The sequence below is a fragment of the Xiphias gladius genome, chromosome 21, assembly GCF_016859285.1.
Source record: "Xiphias gladius isolate SHS-SW01 ecotype Sanya breed wild chromosome 21, ASM1685928v1, whole genome shotgun sequence".
Taxonomy (NCBI): Eukaryota; Metazoa; Chordata; class Actinopteri; order Istiophoriformes; family Xiphiidae; genus Xiphias; species Xiphias gladius.
Genome location: NC_053420.1, coordinates 12659573 through 12682956, shown reverse-complemented (window position 1 = coordinate 12682956; position 23384 = coordinate 12659573). Strand labels below are relative to the sequence as shown.

The window sequence follows — 23384 nt, the reverse complement described above, 5'->3', positions numbered from 1 at the left end:
TTTCCTGTTAAAATGTCAAAAAAGAGTATTTTAGGCTGAAATCTCCAAAAAACTTAAGTTAAGCTCAAGTGAAACCAAAAGAATCTGACATCATTGCGCCACTGGTCATGTGTTTGGTGGAGGTTCACTTGAGTATACTCTAAAAATAGGCACTCTGCCAATAAATAATTCAATGCACTCAGAGCCGGGAGCATTAAGACACATACATTTTTCATAAACAGAACTGTTTTTCACAAATATCTTTTTTAACACTGCAGCCATTTAAGCTAATTTAAGGTGGCATCTATACAGACATTTCCAGTTGCCTTTTGAGGTACCGTAGCCTGTGTGAGATTGATCGCCTCTAGAACAAATTTTTGCTGTGAAAGCATGTTGCAGTCATCACCTGAGGTGGATATGCTCTGGGATCCCTTGGGAATAAAAGCCAAAGTTTCTGTTTCTGTTTTCTGTTTCTATGTCACTCTGATCTTGCAATTTTTAAATTTTGGCTCAGGGAGAGATGTCGAGTATCTTAAAAAAAAAAAAAAAATGCAGGATATCCTGAGCATCTTTTGCCTGTGAGCTGAGATACTGCATACATCTGCACTCACATAAGACACAGAACAAATTTCATGCCTGTTTGTTATAATGATTTCATGGCATCACTACGTATGTGTTTGTGTTTTGGGGGTTTGGTTACAACCGTGTGAGCACTGCATGCACACCTTAGATAATGCACATTTAACAGGGAAGTAACAGAACTTTGCCTTCAGTCGTTGTTATTTTTTTTTAATGTTAAATCCTCCCAGTTGATTCAGATATAACGAAGCTTCATTTGTCCTCTTTGCCCTAAAATGAAGAAGGCTGAAGGGGTTATTGTAAACTGCTCAACTGACAATTGTGAGAATCAGAAATTGGCTTTGAAGCTGAGGCCTCTGGGCAACCCTGGAGCTAATTGTCTCACTTTGCTCTACAGCCCCTCCTGCTGGGAGAGCAGAGAACTGAAACGAATGGTTACGCAGGCACAGGACAGCTTTCTAAGGGGCTCCTTGAGTACTGTGCATGTTAAAATCAAAAGGGGGATCTAATAACAGATGTTTAAAAGTTGCCTATAGGAAGTGTAGGGTCAAGGTTTTGGGTGGATTGAAGCTTGGGAACTATTATCTCCAAATACGAAGGTGTAAATGCTGTTACTAATATGTCTGAGCTATTTTAAAATTACATATTTTCCTATTAGCCATGTGAATGACGCTGCTATTGCTCAGTTATGATCGCGAAGCAGACACGGCTCCTCTGTATAGGTCAAGTGTACTTTAACAGAACAGGACAATGGGTTTTTGGTGGATACACATTGCCTTCTTCTTCGACAAGCAGGCTCCACTTTTTTAACTCAAAGGGCAATTAAATAGTAACTATTGTTTGTGTGTTGATGAGAATGCTCAACTAAATCTGACTTTATAGATCTAAACATGCTACAAACATCCCTGTAAGTGGTTAAAAATGGATTACGTGCAGTATTAGGAAAAAATGGGTATATGTTTGTGCAGAACATTGTTTATTTGTATTTTATAGTTATCGGTTTGCCGAATAAGCTGCTGGATGGGCTGTAACTTATTTTGCAGACTCTGAAGTGATTGCAATAATTGCGAAAACGACACGAGACAGGCAGCTTCAATTCAGTTAAGATTAGGATCCTTGAATCTTGACGTCAAATCCTTTAAATGTTTCAGGGAAAAACTACGAGGCATGAGGTCCCACCATAACAAGTCCAGCCTTATAATGAATGAATACCAATCAGCAACACTGACATATTTTCAAGGTTTATTGCATGGTTAAATGATCTGTGTATAGTTCAAACTATAAAAGGTAAAATGTTCCTTACAAGTGTTTAGGTGGCAAATTAAATTAATGACATGGACTATACTGTATAACATGGCCAGCATGTACACTTTGCATTTAAATTAGCATCGTATACTACACTTGAAATACGACATAAGGACATTTCTGTGATTACACTGCATCTTACCTTGGGAAGATGAGCTTACACCCCCCCCCCCCATAATATAAGAAGGTATTGTGGTTTTGTTACTAACAGTGACTCAACCTTAACCTCAGTTAACCTCTCTAGATATTCTATGAAAAAAACCACATATCACAAGTGAAGTCCTGCCTACTGGTTTGTATCTGTGGTGGGGTTTTGCAGGGATTTTTCTGACACCTCCGCTTGCCTGGACCTCGGTTCTTTCGTCAGTCTGGGGTCTGAAAATCCTGGAGGATTGAGAATATTGGAAAAGGCATTGGAAAATTTTGTTAAGATCAAAGGGAAACATTATCTGCATCTGTTAATCTCAATGAGATTGCTCTGAAATTAATGTACATGACAAATCAAATCAGGGAGAGTGAGCACATTTATGGAGCAAAGTGGATTCATCTCTGCCAAATCACTCACTTATCTTAAAGAAAAGGTCTTTCTATTCAGTGTCAGAGGAGGTTGTCGAACTTTTCATAGGTGATCATTTTAGGTTAAAAGTGTTTAACCAGCACAAAAGACGACAGTAGAATAGTATAAAGGTTTTTCACGATTGTTATGTTGTGAGAATAGCTATAAATTGCTAGTGACTACCACTAAATCTTGAACACAGTATATCAGCAAAATTAGTGTGAGTCTTAAAATTCATTCCTTTTTTCCCACAAACTACCTGAAATAGATTTATGCTGAGTTAAGGTACAGTATGTTAAGATCCCACGAAGGTCTTTTTTAACTCATTTTACGCAGGGCGTTCCGTGCATTCACAGCATAAATGAATTAATATACTGTGTAACGTACCATTGGAGCCACTCTCCTTCCATTTGAGCTTGTTGTCTTCGGTGTGTCGTGTCCACGTGGAGCGGAAGCTCACCAGCTCAGCTGTGATGTGAGCGAGACTCCACTGTAGACCCCTGGAGCTCTCCTTCCAAACATTACTATTGAGGAATAAAGGATTGTTGTCATACCAAGACTTTTTCATTTTTATTTTTTACATTCCTTTTATAAACCTTTCTTTCTTGATCTTTTTTGCTCATTTGTAGACAGTGAGGTTCAGATAAATTTAAGTTTCTCTATAACATTCCCGTTTCCAGTGTTTAAACTAAGCTAAGCTAACTGGCTCCTGTGAAGAAAGTGAATAGGTGTTTTTCCCAAAATATCAAACTTTTGTTTTTGTAGCCTACAGTTTACACCAGTATCATAACCAAAAATTTGAATACTATTCCAACAGGTATCACTGTGGTACATGCCTTGTCTGTGTGTATACCTGTGTCTGTTACAGGGGTCCGGTGGACCTGGATTCTCCTCCACCAAGGGAATAACAATCTTTTCCGCCATGTCCGTCAGCAGAGAGAATGTGGGATACACAATGAAGTCAATGAAACCTGCAAGAGTGAATGCTGGCCCATCAGCATGTGAAAACAATCTGTTTCTCAGCTGTAAAAAATGTGAATTTCTCAATGCAGTTTCTTCTGCAGCAGTAAAGAAATTCAAATGCAGTTTGATGGCTTTCAGCAATAAGGTGTGAGAAGCCATATCTTGCAGCACTGAACTGTTAAATAAAAAAATAAAAAAAATCAGTATAAATCTTGCCACTGAGTGGTTTGTTGCGTTTGGAAAGAGAAGGCAAAGAGAAGAAAGTGCAATTATGAAAGGTCAGTTTTAGCTACAATACAATACCTTTAGCTGCAATTTCATGTCTTCACAGTAACAAATAGTTTTTATCACTGAGAAGACAACAGGTTTTTGAAATTGTTTTGTGAGACATACCAATCTGGGACTCAGCAACCAGCGTGCTTTTTCGATCACACAGAGGAGAGAAGGGCAGGCCGAGCTCCGCCTCTCTATCACCCTCACAAAGATAGAAAGAGAGAGAGAAGATATCTTAAAGGGCATCCCACACATTTCCTGAAAATAACTTTTTAAAGGTTATTTGATTCCAATGCTTGTAACCTGAGTCTTTAAGATTGTTCTAAGAAAACCATGTAAGTGCTATCAGGGTTTTTTGTTGTTTTTTGTTAAGTAATGCAACAAGACATAAAAGAGGCTTTTCAGAGAGAGGTTTCTTACATCTTATTTTCAAAGAGAGCAGGGGCTGCTCAACACCTCCTCTGCTCTATTTCTTTCTCAAATCCAGGCAGGGAAAATAGAGGAGGCACAGAGAGGGGAAGACAGCATATATTAAGTTATTGCTACATTTACTGGAAATCCACTCAGTCAAAGTAACAGCCTCACAATGCCTGCCAATTTTTTTTCATTGCCTTTTGGCAAGGCTCAGTAGGTTTTTACTTGAAAATGACATTTTAAGTAGGTTGCAAGAACACATGATAGACAGTTTTCTTCTTACAGGAACTTACAACAGGTCCCCCGACCTTAACGACCACATGGGTCGTTTGTCCCTGCCTTCGCATACGAGCTACAGCAGCGTACCAGGGGCAGGCATACTGGGCCTTCGCCGTCATGATAACAATAATAAACACAAGGCTATGGCTGTGGAACGGTCATGGTTTGGTTAGGTTTAGGCACAAAAAGGTTTAGGAAAAGATTGAGGTTTGTTAATAAGTACGTCATGAAGGTTCGAGGACCTTCATTGTCATGGTCCCTGAAGGTTAGAAGACCTTTGTCGTCATGGTTACAATAATAAACAAAGAGTTAAGGTTATCGAACGGCCATGGATAAAAGAAACAATGTCGGTTTAACATAGGAAAACAAACAGCAGTCTCCTGAGTGAAAGTTCTGTGTTTTGTCCATCCATCCACCCCAACCTCCTCCTTACACGGACTTTGTCACTCTTTATACTACATGACCTGACTTCCTTCTTTGCTCCCATCATAATTACTGCAGCCACTAGAGGTCACCTAACAATAAAACACACCAACACGTCTGAAAATGTTCAAATTTATCCTAAACACGAAACAAAAATCGCATCATTGTTAAAGCTGTTGCAGAACCGTGCTTCTTTCGGTAGCCGTAACGCCTATAGTCAGAATAGCTTTGCACAGGTTCACAAAAACAATCCCACCTCAGGGTCCATTTAGTAGCTTTTCTGGAGCTGCACCTGTGCAGTAACAAAGTCTTAATGTAACAGAGTTTCCAAACATGAAGCCACCATCCAAACATCAATTTAATAATTTCCATGAATTTTATACAGAATTATCATAGCAATTTCATCCAATCCATTCTAACACTATGCATATAATAATAAACTCATCTCTATCATTTATAGTCAATTTTTGGCTCTTAAAGTGAGATGGCTTTGTCAAAGTCTTTGTCCAAGGTTAAAAAAGGCTTTTGAACCTCAGTTTTTCCTAAATTCAACAAAATAATCTAACTTCAAAGGTTACACTCCTTCTGCAGTCTTCACCTTTTATCTTAAGTTGTGAGTTTTTAAAGGCAACATCCTCATTTCAATAACATCAAATGGTTTGGTGCGAATCTGGCTTAATCGATTTTCAGTGGATGTTCTAAGCTTCTAAGATTTAGTCTGGCTTCAAAAACCAAAGTGCATGTTCAATAAACTTTTCAAAGAGACCTTCCTCTCTCTGACTGTCTCTGCTTTATTCCTAAGGTGCTATTTATGTCGTTTTCTTTAGCTCTGACAAAATAAACCTCTTTGAAGGGTTCCCACTCTCCCTTTCAAACTCCGATGAATCATTTACAAAGCTGTTATTAGGCGTCCAACCTTTTGGCTAATCAATCATGTTGAGTTAATAAAAGATCAAACCACTCAGATAAGAACACAAGTAGGTAGGACTGGAAGAACGACAGAGAACAGAGTAGAAATGATCTGAACATACTGTATCTGAAAAGAAGAGCGTGCTTCTCTTTACAATACTGAAGTGAAAATCTTACACTTAAGATCTGACATCCATACTCACAAAGGGAATCCACTGACAAAAACTCTGAGGCAAAAACAATACAGTATCTTAAAAGCCTATCTAATACAAAAGATACAGCTCTACATAATATTCTTCCTTATTCTTCTTTTTTCTGTGTTATTTCTGTAATTATTTAGTCACATTCTCTTTTAATCTTATGTCCCCCCAGATGGTCCAACTGACGTTTTTTTTTTCTTGTAGAGCTTAAACTATTAGTTGATCTATCAGGAAGTTGCTTGAGAGAAAATGAATTGACAGTAATCTGAATCTCTCTTTTTTTTCCCATTTTTCATTTAAATACAAAACCAAAACAATCACGATTACAAAAATGATAATTTACTTAAATAAAGTTTGACAAACAAACACCACACCATGTAGCTGAGAATTAAGCAATAGAATAAAGTATATATTTCCAAGTTCTACATGGCAGCATAAAACTGACTCTCAGATGACCGTCTTATAAATTAATTACGTGTCTGAAAATAACAACAGGTTTTTATAAAGTTTCTCTGGGTTTTAGTTTCTATACTCTATATAATATGATATTTTAAAAGTAGACAGCAGAAACTATTGCACCCTGTTCTTTACAATTAAAGGAATAGTTCAACATTTTGGGAAATACACTTGTTCACTTTCTTGCGAAGAGTTAGGTGAGAAGATCCAGATCACTCTCATATCTGTACGGTAAATATGCATCAATCAGCTTAGCCTAGAGACTCGAAACAGCGCTGGTCAGACTATTTACATTGACATTTATTCATTTGGCGGAAGGTTTGCTAAAGCAAAGTAGAAATGAAGTAAGATGAATGAAGAAGGAGCAGCCTTTTAGAAAAAGTGCCTCAGCACTCAGTTCCACCTCCCACCTGACACAATTGCCACAGGTACACGAAATTAGATAGTAACAGAGATAAAGAGCATACTAGGCGAGTAGGTGTTCTCAGAAGATGTAGGTCTAGAGGTGATTTTTATAGACAGAAAGAGATTCTGCGGACTGAATCGAGTTCGGTAACTCATTCCACCACTGAGGGACCAGTTGACGTTCCTTTGCAGATCCTAGAGAACAAGAATGCTCCTAACCCTGAGTGTGGGAAAAGTGGATTTAAAGGGGAGAACTGCTGGCGTGTCCAACAAATGATCCAGCATATTTACACTTTGATTTTTGGATACGAATTAAAGAAACATGATACAATGTGTCAGTTAGTGAGCTTTTGAGATGCTGGTAGGCAGATTTCGTTATTGCTGGACAGCGCCAGGCTAGCTGTTTCACCCCCGCCTCCAGTCCTAATGCTGAGCTACACTAACCAGCTGCTGACTCCCCAGCTACATATTTACTGCATCAACATGGGAGTGGTATTAGTCTTCTCATCTTATCCTCTGCAAGACAGTGAATGAGTGTTTTTCCCAAAAATGCTGCACTAGTGAAGAGAAGAAGTGCAGAGAAGAGAAGAGACGGTCACACTGACAGCTTAGGTCTATTAGAGTTCCTACCTGCCTGAAAAACTCCTCCATCAGGGCTTTGGTCCAGCGAGAGTGCAGTGCCCAGGGCTTGGATGGATGGCTTATGTCAGCCGTGTGAAGTAACAGGGACAGTGCTTTGGGCTTGTCAATCCTGTTGGAAAAAGCATAATGCACTTCTTGTTTCTGTTGTTGTGCTTCTGCTGTGCCCCCCCTGACATGTCTGAAAAGCAGACTTGACACCAGCCAACGTGACAGTGATTTGCCTTTCTGCCCCTTTGCGCAAGATGTTTTAATCAGCTGAATCTGCAGTGAACATTCATTTTGTGACCTGACTGATTGTGCAAGACAGCGGGAACAACAGCACAGTCCATCAGCGTTACCTCTCTTGTTGTTGTAGACAGGACTTCATCGCTTTGACTTGGAGTAGGTGGGACGACATGTCTGTGGACAACACCATCTCTATAACCAGTGATCGCAGCTCCCTATAATCAAAAACACATGTGCGCATGCGCACGCACACACGCACGCACGCACACACACACACACACACACACACACACACACACACACACACACACACACACACACACACACACACACACACACACACACACACACACACACACACACACAAAGACATAGTTTTCTAGCTGACCTTGCATGATGGGAAGGAACTGTATAGAGTAAAAAAGGCAGACAGGAAGACCTAGTGAGGTTGTAACCTTTTTAGATTTCCTGATGGATTTTCTTGTTCCCATGGTAACACTGACTGCTAGAAAAGCCCATTACAGTGTGCCTCTGGTGTTTATCTTTGGTGATCTGCAGAGCTCCTCCATGAATAACACAGTCATTTACTGTATCTATGATATATGAAGCATCGGCCTCCATGAATATATAAACTGTATATACAGTATGATGACTTTCTCATCACAAACTGTACTCCAGTGTAGACAAGGATTGTTTACACACACAAGAATATATAGAAAATGAGCTTATTTACTTTTATGTCATGATCAATAACTATTAACCATAGTTGACTTTTACTTTAACGGTTAATGTAAATTCTATATCACAACACTATAATAAAATATGACAATTTTAGCTCACTGTCCACATCTCCAATTGTCAGTGGAAGAACATGTGAATGATTCACTATTCCGCTGCTGATTTGTGAAAGATTCACGAAACAGTAATTGTAATGTGATCCTTTGTGATTCATGATTTCATGAAATAATGCTAAATAATAAATAAATAAATGCTAAATATTTCACTAAAAGAGTTTGGTAGTATAGTTTTTAGCAAACAGTACTCAAATACATATAAATATAGTATTTGTTGGGGACTATTTTCAGCTGCGGATTAATACACATTTGGTGCTCCAGTAAGTATTTCCAGTATGGTTTGTGCGGGACTGTCTAAAACTAAAGTGCCCATGTGCACACTGATGTGTCTTTACTAGGTTTTTGTTAAAAAATGGAGGTCTATGGCAGATTTTAAAAAAAGCTACTGACATATCAAACTTTAGCCACTTAGACAATACTTATTCATAGGATTAATTAATTGTTTGTTTTCGGCCATTTTTTATGGGACTTATCGTCAATAAGAAAGTAAATTTTCAATTTATGCTGGACAGATAATAACTTTCACGGTGTCTTTGTCTCCTTCTGCCAATCTCCCTAATAAGAATGGCAAAAAAATCTACAATAGCGCACCAAAACAAATCCACCACTTTACAATTCTTATTCTTAATAACTTACTGTCTAAGTTTTCGTCAGGTATCTTCAAATAGTGTTTACTGCAGAAAAGTGTGTGTTTGTTGTACACACTTTGAAAGATTCTTTTCTCTTTCTATTTCTATAAGTGACTTCTCAGAACGGTCAAAAACTCGTTACATTCAGATGTGAAGTTATGTAGGAGGAGATGGCAGTTGGGTTTTTCCTACTAAGGAGCAATGCATGCCCTATGTTCAAAATGCAACTGCTGATGGAGACGGATTAGCTTTTATATCTGCAATCTGATTGTTTGATCACCGGTGAAGACTAGGTCAGAACCTTGTATATGGGCGGACCACCTTTTATCTATTTGCTTCTCTCCTACTCTCTGTGGTCACATATACATTAATTTAATACAGCCAAATTCCCAATAAAGCTGTCCTCAATTGCATTTTTTTCTGTTTCTGAAGTCAGACAACGGAACAAGTAAGAAATAATGATTGAAATGGAGCCATTAAGACTACATGTTAACCAGCAGTCACTTCCACGCCACTTCCAGGGTGGCTTTGCACTGGTAACATCCTGATTTTATAACCGCGGCATCATCTGACAAAATCAATATACACATAAGTTAAAGACAAGAAGAAGAGAAGGTTAGAGGCTCATTCATGTGCCTGTGTCAGCTGCGGTTTGATCAATTGACAAAGGGGTGCCTGCAGAGAGAAGGCCTGACCTGGCCTTGCCATTGCGGTCCAGAAAAAATACAGAGTTTATTTAGAAGTCTGTACTCTGACAATATGGGCACTTGCTGTTTATATCTTAGATGGCTAATAAAACATTGTTAAAGTTAAGTTCAACTCCATTGTTGCCGTATTGGAAATTCCTTGACATCCTATCATGCCAACTTCATTTAAACAGAAAAACAAAGAACAAATCCTTTTATCTACATTCGATTTTCCCTTTGAGACTCTAATTGGCTGTTGTATCCACTTTGAATGTTGAACCAGTATTGTTGAACCAAGTATTTTCTCTAAAGTTAACATTGAACAGCCAAAGAAATTCAGACATTAGAAATCTTGTCATCTTACATCCATTCCTCTCGTGTCAAATTAGTGAAGATGTTCATTTGGTCGTCCTGCAGCAGCCGAAATGCTGCACTCAGGTGATGGCTTTCCTGTACCGACCGGTCGTTGTAGATCAATGCAAACTCTGACCTGGAAAACCGACAGAGAGTGAGGAAGCAAGAGGGGGAGGTGATTGGAAGAGAGTAGAGAAAGAGACAAATAGAGGGGTAGGTTTTAAAATGTGAGTGCGCATAAAAGTTCCATTGTACAATACTGTCTAAGTATGGCGTGGAGGAGGTTAGAATGAGACAAAAGGAGAGTGCTCAGGGAGTAATTTAACCACTATGACTGCAGGTCAATAATGATGAATTTAAAAGTGCTGAAAAGGGAGTGGGATGTGTCAAAAACTGGCACCATGTGGGTATTAATGATTCAGTATAGAAAGTTAATTAACTAATCTCTCAATCAGGCATCCATTGTCCACTCATTTGCATAATCTACTTTATTAGACAATTTAAATGGGTAACAGAATGCTCTGTGAAAGGTTTTCCAATTACTGATTATTTTGAAGCTTCTGCCACCCTTCATAGTTAAACCAAAAAAAAACTCCTGTGAAAACAGCTTAATGGACGACATTCAGTTGTGTGCTAAAATTTCTTTCTGGAGCTGAAAAAGTTTGTCGTTTCAGTGGCCATGGTCAGCTTGAGTTCATGTTGGTTACAATGCTCTCTAATCGTGACAGGACGTCACGGTGGGAAAAAAACGTACTTAGCACTTGATTTTAATGGGCCCATAATTTCCTAATCGTTTCCTAGAAAGGAAGCGTCCTGGTAAAACTGGCTAGATTGCAACGACCAGAACCTGTCCATCCTATAAATTAAAAGCCTACACTGCCACTACCTCTTCTTACTCTGAAGACTTACTTTATGTCGAAACATAAAGTGACGCATCATATTAAAAGCTCGTACGATGACTGTGGGCCCCAGATCACATCTTCACTGAACCAGTTTATTGTAATTTCTTGTGTTGAGTTTGCAAGGAGTCGTTGATTTCCTTGGAGGAATTTTCTTGACAGAATGGTTCTGTTCAAGTTCAAATCTAAATAAATATATATTTATTATTTATTTGTTAGTGGAATCTTTATTTTTCCTGCTTGCCTGTACACAATTAAACATTTTTGCAAGTTCAGCTGCTCTGTACTGACTATGATTTTCGCCAGCAATTAATTGTAATTAATGAGTAAATTGGAACTGGACCAGTTGTACACTGACTCCTTTTATCCTATAATTACCCTAATTACATGGTAATTTTCAGGGACATTAATATGAATTTACTGTCAATTACCAGTTCCTTTTTAGGAAATTATAGGAAACTATAGCTCCCATAAATAAATTGTTATAGTACCAAAACATACACAGAAAACACTATATTACAGGCTTTTTAACTTTTGGCGCTTGACTTTTGGAAATTCATTCCCCTTTCTGTGGACACACCCAGTTGAGTCCTGCACGTACCCACAGCGTCAATCTGGGCTTCAGCGCTTTGAGGATCCAAACGATGCACAACATGTAGCTGTTTATGTTCTCATATGTTGGCGAAATGGTAAGTGTTTGGAGCATACAGGTGGACAGTGGTGAAGTGCATTCTGCTGCAGGAGAGGTTTGAGAGGTTTCTACGGTTGTGTTTTTCCCTTGTGAAAACTTAACCTCTAACCAATATAGTGTACTGTATAACATTCTTCAAAAAGCAACAAAAACCAAAGTTATAACAGCCGGTAACTCAAGGTGGGTGTTTAACAGTGTTTGAGGATAAATTTTGGGTGGATACTTTCAGATAGATGCTGTTTAGGTACCGTAACGACGATATGCTCTCTTATTGTGGACAGGCATCATTGTGCTTTATTCCCAAAATAAAGCTTGATGATGATGATGATGATGATGGGTGCCAAGAGACTGCGTTCTTCAGCCCTCCTATGTGGAAAATCAACATCTAAAAATACTGTGTTCCCTCCATAAAGATGTGTTTGCTTTAGAGCTCTCTCTCTCTCTCTCTCTCTCTCTCTCTCTCTCTCTCTCTCTCTCCCTCTCTCTTTCTAAAACTACACAAAGTCCTTTAAGAAATACCACCTTACTATTTATACCTTCCCTGACATCTCTGACTATTCTACAGTTTCACAGCAGGATGCAGCCTATATGTAGCTGGTTCTTTATATGACAGGGTTAATAAAATCTGTTTCAGAAAAAGAGCTTACTTTGTGTGGATGTGAAAGTTGTTTGTGGTTCCCGTGTGTTCGTAGTCATGGATAGCTGCAGCAAATAGCGATGCCATCACCTCAAGCTCTGTCAGCCAGTGCTTTATAGACGCAAGAGACGAAACATATAGACATAAAAATATACTGTATGTGCAGCAGATTGTACATACTGTACTTTGACAGGAACGTGTTAGTTTTTATCTTTTCGTATCAAATAATCTTAGTATTATGACATGGGAATAGACAATTTACAGATATACTGTACAGTAGCAACAACTCAAAGTCATGATTTAGTCAGACATGTTCCGTCAAGGTTCAAGCAGCTGATTCTTCCCTTTTCTCTAAAAACAGAATGAATCACTTAAATTTAAAGGATAGAGCTGCTGTATTTTTCTTATCATCAACAAATACCGCTAACAAATATTGCCTGCGTAGAAGCCTGAGGTAGTAATTACTTCCTCTGTACCACAGACCTCCATTGGTGTCCAAAAAGTAGTCTACAGTAGTACTGGAAAGTTCGACTGCTACTTTACCTCGGGACACCTGGGTCTTGACCCCTAAATGTATCGTGTAGTTTGAGTTTTTGAGTGTTGCACATCTTTCAGGCCAAAGAGTGCAGTTCTGACACACTAACATTATATGTGGGTATCAAGTGGAAGTAAAACAATATACCTCATTATCCTCCCAAAGTATTACGCAGCAGGCTACATAAAGCTGTTAAATTATGAAATCAAGAAGTGTTTTTATTTAACTTACTGTTATAATTGTGTTGATGCTACCTGTGTACTTTTACAATAAATAAATAAAACTCTACCAATGAATGTGTTGTATTATGAGAGTAACAGAAATAAGAAATGTCCCAAGACAATAATAGTATTTAAATCAAAATGAAAAACAATTATTAACAATAATAGCAATAACAATTCAGGTGATACCACGAGTCCAGAGCGCAGCAGCAGGCAGTGCAGTGTTTGAGTCACATCAGCAGCATGAACATGGCTGTGGTAGGGGTTGTTGTATTTGCAGTATCCTCTCTCCAGTGCAGACAGGAACTCTGTCAGGCATGAGATGGGGATCTGCAAAAATGCATTACATAATCATTACAACTGTGTTTAAAAATCCAAGGATGAAGGATTTTGTCAATTTGTACAAATAATCTGGCAACCCATTGTTTCTTCAAACACCACAAATTGATAATAAAACCCATATGCCTGATTACATCTGCAAATTACAACACAAGTTTTCCACAAGAGCAGACTCTATAATGTAATGATCATATTAACTTTAAGATTCTAAATTCAAAGCACTGACATTCCTGTATATCTGTAGAAATATATCGTATGGAAAGTATACACTGTGCAATTAAATCTAAAATTAAAAGACCTTAAAACGGCTGTTGAGTTCATATCTGGTGATCAGCTCAAAGAAAAGAGTTCGTAGTGCGTGATCAGAGCTGGATGAATTCAGAGCAAACACGTCAAAGCTCCATCGATCAACATCCTGAGGAGAAATAGAGGAAAGTGACTGTGTTATTGATGCATACTTGTGCTGTGTATACTTTCTCTTTTGTGATGTCCAATTTATTGCACAAAAACCCGACGCACTGTGAGATTTATGATTAATAGGTGCTTACCCTGAGGCAGTTTACGACCACCACAGGCTGGTCTGGCATGGCCGCCGTGTAGGCCCTCTTGAACATCCTGGAATAATGCAATGTTTATGTTGAGTTCAGTTAAAGTTCAGATGTTGACACTGTGCAGTGAACTCAACTCAGGAGCTGTTTATATAAATCCTCCAAAGTCCCTGTCCCATTTGGAAGGATGTTTTAAAGAGAAAAGGAGGTTAATTTTTCACAGTGCAGTGCAGCTTTCTGTGTTTTCTGTGGCTGTAACGGAAACAACACTGTATGAGCTTATATTAGAGTTATAGTATAGATGTGGAAATCAGTCATTTACAATGGGAGTTTTATGGTATGCGATGATCGTTTCCTTATGTTATTGTATTTAATTGTCATAAAGGAAACATATAGCTGTGTTATTGCTCCTGTATCTTTTCTACAGCAGCTGCATTGTTACTGCAAAGTATTAAACATACTGACAGAATTACACTGAATTTGTTGAACATTTGTCCCAAAAAATCACCTAGCTATTACATCATTTACATTTTTTATGATCCTGAAATATAATAAAATGAGCAAATGTGTTGTTATACCTCTCCACAAATATCCCAGCCTGCACTGCGTGGACAATGCTGCGGAACTTGGGCTTCTCATCTGAGCGTCGTACAGGCCGTCGAACTCTCTGGGTGAAGGTGGACGCCAGCCAGTCGGTGACCTCTGAAGGTACCCCGTCCGACTGTAGCTGCTGAAGATCGTCTTCAGACTCCAGACACTGCCTGAGAGAGACAACAGACATACACAAAGACGCAAACACTGATTGTTAGACACACGGTATGAAGACACAGTGTCAATGACAAACACTGGATGAAAGCACTAAATGATCAGTGTCTAAGTTTTTTAGACTTCTTCAGTGGTTTATACTGTATATTTGAATACGGAAATGACAGTTTACCAGTCATTATTGTAAAACTTTACCATATAGCAGTGGTATTGCTGGTGTCAAATAACTTTTAAAGGGGTCTTTTAAAAACACAGAAATATACATGTAAAGATTTCTGCTGATATCTGTTATTGTTTAAGTTACAGGAGTTAGCAGTGCACTGAAGTTGCTTACCAGCTAACCCCAGCCCCTCCCATCTCATAATACCACTTTTCAATGGTGATTCCAGCCTGCACTCGGTCCAACATGAGTGGATGAGGAAGTAGCGCGTAAAGGAGTGAAGTTTGATGCTGAACTCACAGCATTTCTTTCCAGACTGGTAAGTAAACAGCTGTTAATGCTAACGGTGGCTATGTAGCGATAGCAAAAACGTACATATAGCACCCTTAAAGGAATAGTTTTATTTAGAAATACGGTTATTAGCTCTTTAATGGGTGTTAGATGAAATTAATACCACTGTCATGTCTGTCTGTTAAATATGAAGCTACAGCCAGCAGCTAGTTAGCTTAGCTTAGCACAAAGACTGCAAACGAGGGGAAACAGCTAGCCTGGCTCTTCACAAAGATAACCAGCGGAGACTCCAGTTACTGAGAAAGAAAAAAACAGTGAAGTGCATAATACTCTGTAAAACAGCTAATTTTCACGCTTCAGTTTTTGTATGGATTAAACAAACCAGATATAACATGTTAATAGAAAGCATTAGAGGTGCTGTTAGGCAGATTTTGTTACTTTTGGTTTGTAACTTTTGTTTCCCCGTTTCCGATCTTTGTGCTAAGCTAAAACAACAAGCTGCTCGCTGTAGCTTCATGTTCAACATATACGCAAATGAGATTGGTATCAGTTCTCTCATCTAAATCTCCCCCAGAATGCAAAAGAGGATATTTCTTAAAAATGTGAAACGTAAAGTAGTTTAGTTTTACTTCGAATAAGTTATATTTAGAGGTGTAGTTTGTGATTTAAAGGTCCTAAGCAAAGGGTAGCAGTCAATAATTGTATTAATTCTTCAAAAAATACATTTCTTTGATATAAATTAAAAGTGAAGTACTAATCTTGTCTTTTTGCAGCTTTTTGGGCTGTGGCCAAATACAGTCATTGTCCTGTGCATGCCAATAAGTCTGGCTCTGCTCGTAATGAGGAATACTGTCAGCATTAAGTGTTTAAATCATGAAGCAAGAACCTGAATGAATGCAGACACTGGCGTGAAAATTTTTCTAAAATTTCAACTAATTAGCTTTTGTTTTCAAAAGCATATTATCCTACTATAATCTACCTTGTTCCGTCGAGGTAAACTGCCTCTAGTAACGACGCTGTGAAATCCAGATTCTTTTTGATTTCTTCAAACTCAACATCTTTCTCCTCCAGCTGCTTCAGCATGCTCCTCAACCTGAAAAGAAACCAAAAATAATTTATTTGGATGTGATCAAAATAAACGATTACATGCCCTTTTTTGAAAGTACTGGGGAGCCGTTTCATATTTCAAAACAGCAATCACTGGGAAGCAATAGTGGTGTGAAAATGGTTGGCGGTTACAGCAGTTTGGCATCAAACTCTTCACATTAAATCACACTGGGTACAGCAATAAAATTTATAGCTAGAGAAGAAAGGTCATTTTGAACAAAATGGGGCCTTTGTTTGATAAAAGCTTGCTAAACATGGCTCTGTAAATTGACAGCACTTGTCGTTGTCTTGAGAGAGCGAAACAAGGTCAGAGAAATGCTCTATTAACAGGTTAAGAAATTTCCTCGTGAACGGAAAGAGTTCATTTGGAAGCGATTTAAATGCCAAGCTGTCCAAAGAATGCCAGTGGCAAAAGGGCATCATTAGTGCCAAATTTTCCATGAGAGGAAAACTTCCCATGGTTAGCGTCTTATGTAACCCACATTTTGTCAAAGTGGGCTCCATGAAAAAAATATGTTTTTGAGTTTTTAAATGTTGGCCACATTCTGATTTCATCTGAGAACATGTTGCTCACTCTTGGTTTTGAAACTTTTAATCAAATTACAGAAGAGAACTTGTGGAAATGCACACATCTCCTGCAGTATTACAAAAGCAAATGCTCGGAGCACATGTCACCTGCAATGTAGCCTGCCCACAGTGTGTTAATGTAATCTCATCTCAGTAATATTTCAAAAAGATTTCATACTTTAATCTAGCGACAAATGAAAATCTCACCCTCAGTTTATAGAACTGGAATATTTCTGCTTTCATAGGATTTTATTTGCTCTCTGGCCATTTGAAGTAAAGGTTTATTTGATATGATAACACATTTGTGCCATAGATAATTCCTCTAAAACATTTTGGTGGGCTGCCCGTATGGTGCCGTGACCAGAACGATTTTGTTCAAACTGCACCAGGCCACACTGTGGAGCCAACTCCTGGGGATGAGACGCTCACAGCTTTTCAAGTGTTTATCACGCTGGCAGAGGCTTTCAAAAGCTGTTGAGTCATAAAAATAGCATGCATCTGAATACCACCGCTCACTTTCAATATCAAGCAATCTCTCTTGATAACACGGTCTTTTTTGTTTCAACTGTTCGCAGTAGAAGAGCCTATGACAGGAGGTTTACAGGAAATTACTCGTCAAGTGCACTTGAGTAACTTTGTTTATAGAGACAAATGACAAATCTCCCTTTGGCTCAGACTGTTGAATCTACACACTGCATAGTGTCACCCTTACTAAGTGTATATTAGTTCAGTAATATAGAAGAGTTTGAATGGTAGCTTTGTCAGCACAAATCTTTAAATATATTTCTGGATTTTTGTTGAAAAAAAAAGAAGAAGGAAACGAAAAGTTATATCCAAATCAGATTATGTCCCAATTCACCATAAAGTAATATGAATTGTCATTTGTGAATTTCTGTCAAAAAAATACCCCCAAAACACCCAAACGGATTTAGAGTGCTGAACCCTGCACACACTAATACATCAATGTGTTAACCAAAACAAAACCACATGACCCATCACCTCTGCTGCATATTTCCCTCCCTCAGCAAAAGCACGACTAAGATAAGTATTCACATGACCACTTGGAGCAACAAGTGTTTGCTCACCTGCTGCTAAGTATAGTTGGTAAAAAGTCTTGATGAATGCATGAAATGTTCGAAAAGAGCGATAACTATATTTGTAAAAGGATACTTTAGGTAAGAATAAACCTCTATTTTTTTGCTTTGAAGCACCTGAAGGTGTGCAGATAGCAAATGAGTCAAAAAAAATCAACTGAGATGTGGTTCCTTATCACTCATCACTTTTCTTTGCAGGGTGTATTTTTGAGTCACATATTTCCATTGCTGAAAAACAAGAAATCCACTCCTACATCAGAATGTGTTCCATACAGCTTTGCTGCACCAAACAGTACTTAATTGTGTAAATTCCAAAGATGTAGCATGTTGGGTAAAGACCTCCATCCTTATTCATGCAGTCACAAAGAGGCCGGACATGTAGATAACTGAATGTGATATAATCTGTTCTAATCTTAACTCCCTGTCTTACCTAGAGATGGGGATCTGCAGCCGTTTCTTACGGATTCGCACCAGTTCAGCCATTCCACACTCAAGCTGTGCCCTAATGGACCCCAGAGTTCAATAAAAAAATAAAACAATAAGAAGATGAAAAAGGAAAGTTATTGCAGAGAAGTAGTAAGCAGAAAAGTTCTCCAAACCGCCAACGCAAACTTTGTGTGTCCTGAGACAGACTTCTGTTTCAACAGCTCTCCCACCCACTTCTGGGAGACCTACTCCACTTCACTCTGATTGGTTAGGCAGGCCCAAACTGTGTCAGTGTGTGTGTGTGTGTGTGTGTGTGTGTGTGTGTGTGTGTGTGTGTGTGTGTATGCATCTGTGTTTATGTGAGAGAAATACTGTGCCTGGTGTGTGTGTGTGTGTGTGTGTCTTTGTCAGTGAGTGAGTGTTTGTGTATATGTGTACATCCGTTGTGTGAAGTGAGTTAGTTGACCTGACTCACTGAAGTGTTGACTGCAAGGCTTTCAAGCCGTGTGTACTCAAATCCCAAATGAGAATTTTCCACCGCAGCCACAAATCAGCGAACTACACAGAGAGAGTCTTTCACTGAAATTCACCAGAGGCACTTGAACCAAAATACATAAACAAAGCTTGTCCTCGAAAGCCACCCACAACAGCCCGATGGGTTAACTGCTGTTTTTGGTACTGCCGAAATGGGCATCTTTACATTCAAAATATTTTTTTCTATGACTGCTTTAACATGTTGCCTTTTTGTAGCCCTCTTTGCGTTGAAGAGGGTTTTTCTACAAAAGTCCCAATGCAAAAAGAAAACGATTTAACAAGATAACAAGACAAAATCTAATAAGATTCTAAAACTGCAGTGACAGACCCAGCTTTGGCAGCTTCAGTCAGAAGCACAGAGGCTCAAATTATAATCAAGATCATATCAGCAATTTACATTAACAGCAGGGGCAAAAAATTTTTTCACTGACATGCCTCATCAATAAATGTCAGCTGAGTGTTTTGTGAGCAGTAAAGAGAGTATGTTTGACCAAATAAAGGCAGTTTTCTGTCCATTGAGGAACCATAAAAGGAGAGCACACAAACCTACAAGATCAGACAAGACAATGAAAGTCGCCCCTAAACACTTTTACGGTTGCAGGTCCTAAATCCATTGCAAGTCTTTATTTATAGAGTATTGTGAGAGCTGTGCTACAACATGGGTTGGGAAAACCCCTGCCTGCTGTCGGTCTCCCTCCTTGCTTGTCCTGCTTTGGCTGCTGGGTCAGACTGACTCTCATGCTCCCATGCTCTTTGACATGGCACGACATATTGCAAAAAAAAAAAAAAAAGAAGAAGTAACATCACGACATATGATTCTTCATCTCATGTGTCACTTTAGGTTGCCTTCCTCCCACCAAAAGCAATGTTTACTGTTATAAAGACAGAAAATCAAGACATTGAGGAGGTCAGAAAATAGAGTTACATTCATATTTGTACTGTGATGTCAACTGAAAATGCCAATTAAATACCTCAGAAGAGGGATTCATCCAGCGTCACTTCCAGTCAGTTAAAATTCTCAACTCATTTTCCTTTGTTTGCTTTTCAGCCTCTTGCTTTACACTCTAAGCTTTATTTTTTTCCCCCTCCATTCATCCGTCATCCTCTCAGTCTCCCTCTGATGATGAGGAACATAAACCCTCTGATCTTTCTCCGTCCACCGAGTGACCTGACACAATTATTACTCACAGACTCAACACTTCAGAGAGAGAAGTCTGACTTTCTGGCACCGTAAATCACATCGAAATGTTACGTGTCTCTGCATGGGAACTAGATGTTCAAGGGGCCGAGGGTTCCGAGGGGCACAGAGAGTGGTCATTTTGGTTTTTACAAAACAGTGGAATATTTCACCTAAATCAAAAGGGTTTTGACTGACCGCAGTGGTCAAAGGTTCAACCTCTCTGACTCAAGCTTCTCTTGACTCTGGGATGGACGTCACATCAAAACAACCATCTGGGTTTGATTAAAGAATGGTGCATCCAAATTAAAAAAAATCATGTTTTCTCACTTAGTTCACAGCATTGAAAAATTACATTTAAAATTTCAGTGGCAACCTCTCCTTCTATATGAGAATAACACACAGACCTCACCCTGAACATTTATCATTGTAACTACTTTCTACCTACAAAATAGTCTCTATGAAAACTTTGACTATTTAATTTTTAGCCACACAAGCAGGATGGCTCTGGGGATGGCAATGTCATATTGTTGGTCGATTGATCCACCATTTTGGTCAAGACTCAAGTATCTCAAAATTTTGTAGAGACATTTATGGTGCCTAGAGGAGGAATCCTATTGAGCTTGGTGATCCCTTGACTTTTGTAGCGCCATGAGCAGGTGTAAATTTTTGTTTTTTAAGTGAAATGTCTGCATGAAATGAAATTTCATTTCACACACATATTCATGTACCCCTCAGGGTGCAGTGTAACCACATCGGTGATGCCTTCACTCATCATCGGGTCAACATTTTAATTTGCCCAATACTTTGGTTTATGACCAAATTCATGCCAAACTAATGACAGTTCCCGCCAGTCCCAGCTATACTTTGTGTTTAGTGCGAATTAGCAAACGGTAGCAAGATAACATTGTACGTGATAAACATCTGCTGCATGTAGTATTGTCATTGTGAGCATATTGCTAGCAGTAGATTTTAGCTCAAAGCACCACTGTGTCTAAGTACAGCCTCAAAGCTGCTAGTGTGGATGTAGACTTGTTTAAATGTAATTTTTCAATGCTGTGAGCACCACAAATGAAATTACAGTCATGTCCATTGTACTGGGGTGGAGGCAGAAGTTTCCCAAAACCTGGAAAAATAAACCAAGATATATTTGCATAGCTAGGGCTAAGTGAGAAAAAAAATTTGGATGAACTGACCCTTTAACATTTTAGCAATATGTCAGATTATCTACCTGATATATAACATAGTTAAAACTAGTTAAAAAGTTAAAACAAACAAAAACCTGCGTAAACATGGATGCATAATTATTAACAATCAAATAATGTAATGTATAATGATATATCAAGGGACATTTTTCTGTGGGATGAGTACTTTTACTTTTGATACTTTTACTTTACTACTTTTACTTAACTTAATTATTAATGGTAAGTGGTACCACACACTTCCTTTGCTTCCCCCCTTTTTGTTTCAGTCTTAAACAATATACTATACAAATAAATTTATACGAGTCCGGTGAAATCAGGAGAAGTGAGAAAATCTGTTTTTTGTTTGTTTGTAGTTTGGGAGAACTTTAAGATCACTGAACTGAACGTGAAAATACAACAACTTAAGTACTGTGTATTAGTAGTAATATCACAGATGAGAAGCATACAAAGTATATCTGTATGTTGTAGAAGAAAATACAGTGACACCTCACTGCACAACACACCCTTCACTGAATAAACAAATCTGATCCTTCTGCATCTTTATGGCCTGCAACAACCCGAAAATGTGACTGAAAACTTTCCAACCAGCAGAACTACAGAAATGATCATTATTTTATGTTATAAGTAAATATACATGTATGCAAACAGTGTAGAGTCAGAAGAATAAAACATTGGAAGCAGTATCTTACCATTCCAGTGTGGTCCTCTATGTCACAAGACTGAGATGTCTATCAGCCGTTCTGTGTATCTTACAAGTGTCATGACCTGTGGCTCTCAATGCTGCTGCAGATCATGTGTGTGTTTGTAGGTGTTAGAGAGAATGAGCTTGTGTCCCTGTGGGTTGCTATAAATCCAATATGTGTGATTGTCTTCTGTCTGAATGTGTGTATATCCTGTAGCTGCTGTAGTTTATGTTAATCTACGCTCCTCTGTTCACACTAACAGGTACATCTAGTCCTTTCCTTTGGGTATGTATACTGCATTTGCAGTGTGTAGAGTATTTGTGTGTGTGTGTGTGTGTGTGTGTGTGTGTGTGTGTGTGTGTGTGTGTGTGTGTGTGTGTGTGTGTGTGTGTGTGTGTGTGTGTGTGTGTTTTCCACAAGTCAGCAGGAGTGGCTCTGCGTCACCAGCACAATCAGCAGAGAGTTTTTATATCAGGACCAGAGTTTCCACCATTAACTGTCCTCAGGGTCTCGGGACAGGATCCAATGTGGAGCTGTAAGGGAATAGTCAATTTGGATGCAAAGCCTTAAAATGCAGAAAACTGACATATGTTCAAGGTACTATTACTAATAAATTTTAATATCATTACTAGTATTAATACAAATTTTTTTTACAACACTTCACTTTATCCCCTCAGTTTAGCATTTATAAGGCACTATATACAGAGTTTTTAAAAATACACTATAATGCAGGGTTTTATTAAATTAAATGAGGCCTAAAGTAGTAAAATTATCCAACATTTCACACAAAAAAAAAACGGAATTTGAGAAAAGTTCAAAAAATAATACACATTTGTGTAGCAGAACTTTGTTTTTGTTTTTTTTCTTCATTCAGATTTATCTCTGGACCCTTTAAGAGGAGCCTGACCTCTATGCTGAGAACCGCTGGACCAAATAACCAAGCTGTATATAAAACTTCAACTAGTAAAATAGTTAAAAAGTAAGTTGTGTTTTACCATGTTGTCTTTATCTGTTTATACACCAGCCTCCACTTATAAGTGCCCACAGGATGAGCTACAGCTCTTGTTAAATGTATTAATAAACACTTATATCTGCTTACAACTACATTTGGTCTGATATTAACCATTAATTAAATGTTTATATATTGCTTATAAATGCTAAATAGTGGGGTTAATATAAAATGATACCGTCATATCGAATCCTAATGTTGAGGACACGGCCTCCTCTAAAGCAGGAAAGGAAAAGTTCCCAAAAAATCTTTAACAGAAAAAAAAAATGTGAAAGAAGAGTTAAAGATCTCACAAAAAAGGCACAGCTTACAAGGCTGGCAGATGCCTACTGAGGAGCATGATGAAGTAAGAATGAGAAAATCCC

The 23384-nt window shown here is 38.4% G+C and overlaps 1 protein-coding gene across 2 annotated transcripts; it reads right to left on the bottom strand.

The window, feature by feature from the left end:
• Positions 1-1809: 1809 nt before the first annotated feature.
• LOC120783215 (calcium/calmodulin-dependent 3',5'-cyclic nucleotide phosphodiesterase 1B-like) lies at positions 1810-22111 on the bottom strand. 2 transcript variants are annotated; one of them, XM_040116028.1, is made up of 14 exons: positions 22017-22111; positions 16197-16310; positions 14580-14762; positions 14002-14068; positions 13752-13868; positions 13304-13444; positions 12369-12469; positions 10142-10267; positions 7722-7823; positions 7372-7492; positions 3776-3857; positions 3273-3390; positions 2807-2943; positions 1810-2247 (listed from the first exon to the last, which is right to left on the bottom strand). In XM_040116028.1, the coding sequence occupies exons 2-14, from the start codon at positions 16298-16300 to the stop codon at positions 2150-2152; spliced, it is 1497 nt and encodes a 498-aa protein (XP_039971962.1). In that variant the 5' UTR covers positions 16301-16310; positions 22017-22111; the 3' UTR covers positions 1810-2149. The 2 variants fall into 2 exon arrangements, with proteins under 2 accessions (XP_039971962.1, XP_039971959.1); XM_040116025.1 differs by lacking the exon at positions 22017-22111 and adding an exon at positions 18416-18628.
• Positions 22112-23384: the final 1273 nt, after the last annotated feature.

Bases quoted from the DNA above. Each gene is read 5' to 3' on its own strand.
- LOC120783215 (XM_040116025.1), bottom strand. From the start codon at position 18,468: ATGGCTGAACTGGTGCGAATCCGTAAGAAACGGCTGCAGATCCCCATC. The intron at 13,869-14,001 runs GTAAGCACCTAT...ATTTCTCCTCAG, and splicing joins TGGTCGTAAACTGCCTCAGG to GATGTTGATCGATGGAGCTT. The intron at 13,445-13,751 runs GTCTTTTAATTT...GCATTTTTGCAG, and splicing joins AACTCAACAGCCGTTTTAAG to ATCCCCATCTCATGCCTGAC.